Source organism: Brassica napus, chromosome A2 (assembly GCF_020379485.1).
Source record: "Brassica napus cultivar Da-Ae chromosome A2, Da-Ae, whole genome shotgun sequence".
NCBI lineage: Eukaryota > Viridiplantae > Streptophyta > Magnoliopsida > Brassicales > Brassicaceae > Brassica > Brassica napus.
This window is the reverse complement of record NC_063435.1, coordinates 10,263,336-10,273,429: the sequence shown is the minus strand read 5'-3', so window position 1 is coordinate 10,273,429 and position 10,094 is coordinate 10,263,336. Positions and strand designations below refer to the sequence as shown.

The window sequence follows — 10,094 nt, the reverse complement described above, 5'->3', positions numbered from 1 at the left end:
TGCCCTTTTGTGATGATGGAATAGAAATATCCGCGAGATCGGGATTACAATTTGTATCGATTAAAAAAATGGTTGCAATTCCCAAAGTTATATGTGAGTATTTTCAATAGTTTATAATATCCATTAGTATATAGTATAAATTATTGTTTTGTTCTCGTTTCTATCTATCATAGTCCGGCTCCAATGAGAAATTTTAATAGGTATCTTAGAAATAAAATATTAAAAAATATTGAAAAGGATGAAAAAATACTAGAAGTGGCATGGGTGCAGAGATATTTTTTTTTTGAAACAGATGCAGAGATATTTTCCTTTAAGATTAAAATCCTTCTTTACTATATGTCTCTCTCTTATTGGTTAATATATTTTATTAAACAAAATTCTTTTATTTTATTTTTTTCGTTTTTAGATACCCGATGTAGGTATTAAGAACACCATTAACCCTAGCATCCTATTTGGGAGTGCTTAATTTTTTTTTCTCTAATTTAAAAAAAAAGTTTTAAAAACGAACTAATCGCGGGCCGCCATGTATCAGTAGAGTCCGCAAAATAGTGCTAACACCGGTGCTTAATTAAGCAGAAGAAGTACACGTATTTAATTTTTGTGTAGATCTCATCTACTATTATATTAATTTTTTGCTAAGCTCTTCCTCCCCCCCTCTAAGCACCATTAACCCTAACATCCTATTTGGGAGTGCTTAATTTTTTTTTCTCTGATTTAAAAAAAAAGTTTTGAAAACGAACTAATTGCGGGCTGCCATGTATCAGTGGGGTCCGCAAAATAGGGCTAGCATCGGTGTTTAATTAGGCAGAAGAAGTACACGTGCTTAATTTTTGTGTGGATCCCATCTACTATTATATTAACTTTTTTTCTAAGCTCTTTCCCCCCCTCCCCCCTCCTCCTCTAAGCACCCCCGTTAATGCTCTGCTATAACCAATGTGGTTGCTCTTATGGTCTAGTCATAGTTGACATCTTTTATTTAAAACTGACTTCGCCATTATGATAATTGATTATGCGATAGATTCTGGTGCACGACGTGATAGTTGATTGATCAATTTATCTAAAGATGTAATACCACTGTATTACAGTGCATGTATATGGTAGACTAGTTTCCGGATCCTGCGCTATTTTTCTCCTTATCACTGGTCGCCTTATATTATTATAAACTCCAAAAAAAGAAAAATAATACTGCATTCATTTCTACAATAGGGAAACAATTTTCATAACAATACTATTATTGGATAATTTTTTTTTTGTAGTATAACTGTATAAAATACTATTCCATCGAGGCACTGATCAATTATTGGATAAGTTTTGTTTGTCAACGGATATGTTCGTACATTTTTTTAAAAAATGTTTGTACATGAATAGTTTTTCTTTTGCTGACAAATAAATGAGAAACTAACCATACTTCATTTTCAAGTCTTGTAAATGTCAATAACATTCAATAAATGAGTTTTAGTTCTTATAATAATAATAATACAATAATACAAAACCAACAACGAGAATATATTCAATGAGGAATTTGTGGTGATTTGTATTAAAATGACAACTTCACTATTATTCAGACATAACTTTTAAAATATATTTTAAAATCCAGTTTTATCGAAATTTTCATTTTATAAACTACTTTGAAATTCTCTATTATTAAACAAAATTTAAATTGTAGATGTGGCTTAAGTGTTTAAAGTATTTGAAAGGAGTTTATTAGTTATAAAAGCAAAAATCTAAATCTCATAGTTTTAAATAAGATTCTCGAGCGATTTAACAAAAATCACATCAAATTTTCAAATTCACCTAAAATCATCTAGCAACTTATCAAAAATCAAATCATTTCAAATTTCGGATTGAATACACTCCTAATTTATTTAACATAGATTTTTGGGATCATATACTCAAGTGATACGGATTTACTCTGTAACAAAAAGTTAATTAAAGTATATGGTTTATCCTAAAATGTACCTGCTTAGTGTCGTATGGACTCAGTGCTTACGCGAATGGTATTCCAGACAGTACTCAGTGCTGTTTGGAAAGAAAAGAATTCAAGACGCCATGGAAAAGCTTGGGTCACAGTGGATAAACTCACTCGAAACATTGAAAAACTAGTTCAAAATCATATTTCCTCTCTTCACTAAATCAGAGGCCATCCGTTGGAGGGACTCCTCAGAAGATGGTTTGAAGTTCCCTAGAAATCTTGTTAGAAATCTCTCGTTCGTTTTTTAGTAGGATAACTTATACATCCATCTTTTTGTAAATGAGCTAACTTTAATCAATAAGTTTGATATTTTATCAAAACAATTATGTCGAATATGAAACCTAAACAATAAAATTATAGAGTTACATATAATACTAAAATGTAAATTATATATTTAAAATATTTTTAATAATATCAAAATAATATATTTAAAAAAAAAATATTCACATAAATGTGCAGGTCAAAATATAGTTTTCATATATAATAAACAAAGGTTTGATCTAAAAGATTTGTCTTTCAGATGTATATAAAAAGAAATATAAATTATAAAGTTTCAGATATACTATTTAGATCCAAAATTTATATATCTAGATCCAAACACTTTTAGCTATGACGCAAATGTAGAAAAATTATTAACGAATAGTAAAAGTATTATCATACATGATTCATTATTTGAATTGCAAGGCAATTTGAACCATTATCGTTATTTGATAACAATTATAATATGAGAGTAGACATTATCTTATTATATAATGCTGAGTCGCCGGTTCGGGATTATTCAAGAATTAAGACGGAGTTAATTATTATTCTAAACAGAGCTGGTAACATGGTGATGAATCTGATGATCGCCAATATTTAAATTCAATATTTTAGTTTGTCTTTCATCTTATTAAAATGCAAAGTCAATGTATGTAGGCACCGGGGCTCTTTATAAGAAGCTACAATACTTTACATATAAATACAGAGAATATAATACATTTTTCCTTGCAAAGAAGAAAAACCCAAAATAACAGATCCAATTGTTTTCGAGATCGCGTCTGAATCATAATATATAGCATGATCAAAGAAGAGATCGATTCATGTGTTCATCCTCTAGATGGTGGTATGGCAGAATCCGATAAGGTAAACAAAGAAGCAAACTATTTCTTGATTCTAAACCACAATATTCTCTAATTGGTTTGAATATACCTGTTTTGAATCTCACTCTGGTACTTTCTGATCGGTGAAAGTTTATTTTTAAATACGTATGTTTATATAATACCTGTATTTGCATATCTAAATGTATAGTTCCTACGCTTTTGTTTTAAGCCTTGAATTATTATTACAGTTTTGTGCATCTTATAAAAGTCAACAAAGTTTCTAAATTCTTGAGAAATAAATACTCCATTCAACTTTCATGTTTTCGCATAAATGTAAGTTAATACACAAAAGAATTAATACATGTTTCTTTTTAGCTATATGAATTGGTTCGGTCTGTTATTCGGATGGAATACAGTAATTACAGTCCAGTTTGATATAGGTACAAATTCTTGATTTCTTGGTATTCAATCTCTGGTCAGCTCGTGTCTTGATTTATGAAGAACTGATTTTCGTATTCCTTATAAAACAAGTAGATGAAAATAAACATGTAATGAAACTGTATATATTGCAAGTATAATATAATGTGTTTTGATATTTACACTTACAGGAAGTGGAGCTTGATGCAACAAAAGCAAAGGTAGATAAAGTAAGAGAAGAAAACGAAAAGTTAAAGCTCTTACTCTCTACGGTCCGTACAGAATACAACTCCCTTCAAATGCATGTCTCCAATGTTATCCGACAACAACATGAAGCTTCTATGAAGCTAGACGATAATGGTCACGAGGATTTGGATGTAGATATATCTCTTACGCTTGGTAGATCAGAGCAGAAAATATCCAAGAAAGAGGAACAAGTAAAGAAAATTATTGCGGAAAATAATTCTATTAAGAACAAGGAAGGGTCGGAGAAGAAAAGATGGGCGCATGGATTAGCATTTCGGATTCAAAGTTTTGAAGATCCGGATACTAATCAAACCATGAGGTTAGATAATCTTTCTAAAGAGGTTAAGAATAAAAGCGTGGAAAATAAATATTTATCTTCCAGGAAAGATGTCAAAACAGCTAGAAATGAAGATCAGCATGAGCTTTTGGAAGGACATGAGCAACCAGGTTTAAAGAAAACTAGGGTCTGTGTAAAAGCCCCATGTGAAGATCCATCAGTACGTACCAAATTAGATGATGATACATCATATGTACATATTCTTTTATTTTGATGTAACATATTAATATTGACGTACATGAATGTATAGATAAACGACGGTTGCCAATGGAGGAAATACGGTCAAAAGACTGCAAAAACGAATCCTCTTCCACGAGCCTATTACCGCTGCTCCATGTCCTCGAATTGTCCCGTAAGGAAACAGGTACAAAACATTTACAATATTCACAACCCAGAAAATTTAAGCAAATCGAAAAATCCAAACTTAATTGTTTCTTTGTAAAATCCGGAATCTTTAACCAATTAAACCGGTTTAGGTAACTTGGTTTTAATCTTACAAAAAATGGGACTGTGTAGACCATTTCATGTTGATCCAGTGATTGGAGGGTTCACCTAAAGTTAAAGGACTAGAGAGTCCTCCCACTGCGATTTTGATCATGGTCGGTCACTACATCTGTGTGAAATGACAAGGAGTTATATCCTGAATATTAATATGAATTAGAATGTATTTATGTAGGTGCAAAGATGCGGAGAAGATGATACATCCGCTTATATGACGACGTACGAAGGAAATCACGACCATCCTCTTCCTATGGAAGCAACTCATATGGCAGCTGGAACTTCAGCTGCCGCCTCCTTACTACAATCTGGCGCCTCTTCTTCAGCGAGCTTAAGCCATTTCTTCCCTTTTCACCACTTCTCTGTCTCCACCACCAACTCCCACCCCACTGTAACACTCGACCTCACACAACCAAACTATGATCCCAATCAATTACCAAACTACCCTCTTTCTTCTTCCTCTCTCAGCTTCTCCTCCTCTGGTCGTCCATCTCCGTCAAAGAGTCACACATTGAGCTTCAGTGGTTTGAGATCACAAGCTCCTATGAATACATATTCACATTTATCACATCACACCAGACTTTTTGGACGGCAGTGACTATGTATATTGGTATAGATACATTTTTTTTTTGCTTTTTTTTTGTCATTTATTTTTTCAAATTGTTTTAGGCATGATGGAATAAATAGCTAACATGTAAAGTAGTGGAATGGAAAAGGATGGTAGCCCACCCGTGACAGCATTCCAACTCAAAACAAATAGCAGTGAGTGGACTAATCCAAGTCATTGTACACAATACTATCTGTGTGACATCTTCTAACAATTTCTCCAGTCTGGTTTTGAATTATATGTGTCATATAAAGTTTGTAGATAATAAAACATTTTTAGTTAGTGGTTTTGAAGCTTTTATAATTATATTCTGCTTCAGAAAACAGTTTTCTACAACTATCCTGCTGAGTTTCTTGAATAAAATTTGAAACACTGATCTCAGTTTAGTCAAAAAAAAAAATCACTGATCTCAGTATGTCAGATTTGAAAACATCGTCAATATTTGATAGGCCATCATTCTCATAATCAACCAAAACCAAAGAGATTTGCATAACTAATGAAACCCAAACCCTATTATATATTGATTGAGAAGTCAATTTAGTAATTTATGCTTATCTGTCATTCATATGAGAACTCTCTAATTAATTGTTTTAAGTTGATTGGTGTGTAACTTTTTATTTTTTGTTTATATAATTCAGTTCTGAAAAAAACTAAATCAAGAACCAACTTAAATCAATAACCAAACAAATAATACTTACCAATAATGGCTATCACAAATATGTATTTAAAGAAATTGTATCATTAGTGCTCAATTTTCCTCTATTTTAATGTTTCTAATTATACCTAACATTGTAACTTTTGGTAAGTTAAAAAATTAGATAAAAAAATTCCAAACAGTATTACGTATAATAACTAATTTAAAAATAAATATTGAAATATTATTTATATTAAAAATATATTTTATTTGTATAAGAGAGATTAAAAAACTTCATTTCAATGTTATATAGATAATAAAAACAAAATACAATTAATGGTTATTATTTTTATTACTTATGTATTACATAGATAATAATATAAAAAATTATATATAATATAATTTAGAGTAAAATTAAAAGTAACTAGATTAAAAAAACATATTTAAGCTTCTCTATTAACAAATATATAAAATTATTATTTACTGCAACAGCTGGTAATGTATTTCATACATTTTAAAATGAATTGTATAAGAAAAATAAATTTCAAAACTCTTTCTTGTATGTTATATATAAATAAATAAAATACAATTAGTAATTAGTAATTTAAGTTAATTGCGTATTGTATAGATAATTATATACAAAAGTGTATATATAATGTAATTTCAAAGTAAAAAGTTAAAACTATAAAAACAGAAATGAAGTTTCCTTTTCCATCACCAAATCTGTATAAAGCTATACGGTTTTTACAAACGAATAAAGTTTTTACACATTTTAAAAAATACATTGTTTAAGAGAATTTTTTAAATTTTTTATCTTGCATATTATATAAATAACTAAAAATAAAATAAAATTAGTAGTTAACATGTTTTGTTACTTATGTGTCTTATAAATAATAATATACAAAAAGTAAGAATAATCATGTAGACTTGACTTAAATACCATATTAATTATATATACGTGGTATGTCTAACTGTTTAAATTTATTTGAAGTATTTCATTGGCTTTGGCTCATAATGTCTTTGAACTTTCCACTAGTCAGAATTGCTCGGTTATTTGTATCAAATTTTGTATGTTTAACGTTAAATAATCTATGGCGAATTACTTTAACCATATTAACCAATAAAATATTTTGTGATTTCAGCAACTGATATCATGTTTATATCATCTATTAGAGAAATATTATTTATGTTATCGTATATATTTATTTTTAGCAAATATTATTGGAAATGTAATACTAATTCAATGACATTCGGAAATCAAAATTACATAACATATAATAAGACTGTTAAGAAATTAAATTGAAGTGTACATTAACTATTTTATTACAGTTATTTATTAAAAAAACTAATAAAATATTACATTTTATATTTATATTTTAAAAATAAGAAATTAGACAGAATCACAAACTGTAATTACTCTATTGGATTCAACTATTTAAGATTCGAATCGAACCCAAACCGATAAATTTTTAATTATTATATTGGATCTAAATATTTAAAATCCGAAAGATCCAGATCTGAGAAGAGCCGGTCAGAATGTCTAGGTCTATTGTCGTTGTAGCAAATTGTTTTTTTTTTGAAACTATGTGCTAAAGTCTGGCCCACCCGAGTCAAAAAGGCTCCGATTGAAGCGCTCCGACCATTTGATAGAGCGACATGTGTCACGCAAAGAAGGTGCGTAACCGCCAGTTAAGCGAAACCAAAGGTTCCTTCTCCGACACGTTGCGCGTCCGACCACGAAGCACACCCCTGTCTTTTTTTGCATTTTCCCGTTAAGCGAAAAAAAAAAAAGAAACCTTAAACAAGATCCGCGTTTTGCTTGAATCTGGAATCTACGGAGATTGTATTCAAGTTTAATCGTTTTGCGTTTCACAAGGTGTTAGCGAGATATGGCGGGAAGTGAGAGTTTAGATAAGGAGATAAGCTCGGCGGTTTCTAGCTGCGAGGCGTATTTCGAAAAAGTTCAGTCGAGGAAGAACCTTCCCAAGTCTCTTCAAGAAACTCTTAACTCTGCCTTCGCCGGAATCCCCGTTTCCTCCTTCCCTCGAGTTCCCGGCGGCAGAGGTAAAAACTAATTTATAATCTTTGTCATAAGAATCATAGCACACTCGCTTAGGTTCTGTTTTCTTGTTCTTGTTGTTGTGTGTATGGATCGATAGTGATTGAGATACCAGCGCAAACATCTGTGTCCGAAGCAGTAAAGATTCTTTCAGACAGCAAGATTCTCTCAGCTCCTGTGATAAACAAAGACCACGAGAGCTCCCTAGACTGGAGAGAGAGATATCTAGGAATCATTGACTACTCCTCCATCATCCTATGGGTTCTTGAGAGTGCAGAACTAGCTGCTATCGCATTATCGGCCACGTCAGCAACCGCTGCTGGTGTTGGCGCAGGAGCTGTTGGAGCTTTAGGTGTTGTAGCGCTCGGTGCAACCGGTCCTGTAGCTGCAGCGGGGCTAGCGGCTGCGGCTGTTGGAGCTGCCGTTGCTGGTGGTGTTGCAGCTGACCGTGGTATCGGGAAATATGCTCCAACAGCTGTTGATAGGTTAGGAAAAGATTTCTATCAAGTCATTCTACGGGAAGAGCCTTTCAAATCAACCACTGTAAGTTTTAGAGCCGGTTTTTAGTCTTTTTACTTAAAAATTAAGACGGTTTCTTATATTTCGTTAAGAAATCCCCCAATAATCATGCTCTTGGTGACCTAAATCTCAGTGTAATATGTCACTTTCATTGAATTAGGAAAACCGTTTTTATTAGATATAAAAATTTCATAAAGAAAAATAAATATTAGATTTTGAGAATTTATTAGTAAGGACTAATTAATTCTGACAACCAGTATACAACCATTAAACATATATTTGCGTCAGTTTAATCCGCGATTGTTCACAGCATTTATAAAACGGAAACGTTCATCTTCATGACAATGACTGATTATGATATGTGTGTTTTTGTTTCAGGTTAGAACGATACTAAAGTCATTTAGATATGCTCCCTTTGTTCCGGTGTCTACAGAGAGTTCCATGTTGAGTGTTTTGTTGCTACTCTCCAAGTACCGGTTAAGAAACGTCCCGGTGATTAAACCAGGTGAGCCAGATATCAAGAACTACATTACTCAATCTGCAGTTGTTTATGGTCTTGAAGACTGCAAAGGCAGAGATTGGTTCGATCACATTTCCGCTCTCCCCATTTCTGATCTCGGCCTCCCTTTCATGTCACCCAAGGAGGTAATAGTGTAGACTCTAATAACTTAGAAATATTCATGGGGGTGAAATCAAGTTTCTTGGATTCAGGTTATTAGCATTGACAGCGACGAACATATTCTTGAAGCATTCAAGAGAATGAGAGACAACAACATTGGTGGTCTTCCTGTTGTTGAAGGGACAAACAAGAAGATTGTTGGAAACATAAGCATGAGGGACATTAGATATCTGCTACTTCAACCTCAAGTCTTCTCTAATTTCAGGCATCTTACGGTGAGGAACTTCACTACAAAGATTGCTACGGCGGGAGAGGAATACGGTTTAGCTATTCCTGCGATAACATGTAGGCCTGATTCGACTTTGGGTAGTGTTATAAACAGTTTGGCTTCGAGGTCGGTGCATCGAGTTTATGTAGGGGAGGGAGATGAGAATGAGCTTTATGGAGTTATTACACTGAGGGATGTGATCTCTTGTTTCGTGTCAGAACCTCCCAACTACTTTGAGAACTATCTTGGCTTCTCAGTTAAAGAAATGCTTAACCGATGATGATCTCTTGTTTCTAAGCTTTTTGGTCTTCTATGTTTGTTGTTCTTTCTTGGTTTTTTCTTGACGGCTTGTTCTTTTTTGGTTGAAATTCTCAAAGTTGTCGTGTTTGAATATCTAAACTTGTAAGCCAGTTTCAAGTTTTTAAGGTTTTGTTAACTTTTATTTGCAAAAGTAAAATAGAGTATGGGACTTTTTGAAATAAACCAATCACAGAACACAATTTGCACCACCGTCGTCCACGCCTTTAATCTGGCTGCCATGTTTGTGTTTAACTCTTGCAATGCAAAAGATAATGATGTATGTTCTGTTTCAAGATCTCAATTACGTTTTCTAAGAAAAACTAGACCAACATGCAGAATAGATCTGAAAATGTTTTTAAAACATAATGTATTTAGTAAATGAGTCAAAACTTCAATGAAACAGAGTGTTCTGCTCTACTATAAAAAGAAATTACTCATTCACGAGAGCAATATAGATCAATCACATTGCCTTTTTTACATGAAGATGCGTACATATAAATCAGCAGGATGGTCACATCTCGATAAACCTTTCGTGCCAA

The 10,094-nt window shown here is 32.4% G+C and overlaps 2 protein-coding genes and 1 long non-coding RNA gene across 4 annotated transcripts; 2 read left to right on the top strand and 1 right to left on the bottom strand.

Moving 5' to 3' along the window:
* Nucleotides 1-2,766: 2,766 nt before the first annotated feature.
* LOC106421023 (probable WRKY transcription factor 36) lies at nt 2,767-5,526 on the top strand. 2 transcript variants are annotated; one of them, XM_013861879.3, is made up of 5 exons: nt 2,773-3,094; nt 3,660-4,033; nt 4,097-4,211; nt 4,302-4,415; nt 4,728-5,516. In XM_013861879.3, the coding sequence occupies exons 1-5, from the start codon at nt 3,029-3,031 to the stop codon at nt 5,145-5,147; spliced, it is 1,089 nt and encodes a 362-aa protein (XP_013717333.2). In that variant the 5' UTR covers nt 2,773-3,028; the 3' UTR covers nt 5,148-5,516. The 2 variants fall into 2 exon arrangements, with proteins under 2 accessions (XP_013717326.1, XP_013717333.2); XM_013861872.3 differs by having other exon boundaries at nt 2,767-3,094; nt 3,660-4,211; nt 4,728-5,526.
* On the bottom strand, nt 4,217-4,971 carry LOC125588447. Its single transcript, XR_007324655.1, has 2 exons — nt 4,754-4,971; nt 4,217-4,664 (listed from the first exon to the last, which is right to left on the bottom strand). It is a non-coding gene; the product is annotated as an uncharacterized LOC125588447 (long non-coding RNA).
* A 1,986-nt stretch (nt 5,527-7,512) lies between the features above and the next one.
* On the top strand, nt 7,513-9,697 carry LOC106421035 (SNF1-related protein kinase regulatory subunit gamma-1-like). Its single transcript, XM_013861893.3, has 4 exons — nt 7,513-7,854; nt 7,950-8,392; nt 8,747-9,013; nt 9,080-9,697. Exons 1-4 carry the CDS (start codon nt 7,680-7,682, stop codon nt 9,533-9,535), a joined length of 1,341 nt encoding a protein of 446 aa, XP_013717347.1. The 5' UTR covers nt 7,513-7,679; the 3' UTR covers nt 9,536-9,697.
* The last annotated feature ends 397 nt before the right edge of the window (nt 9,698-10,094 follow it).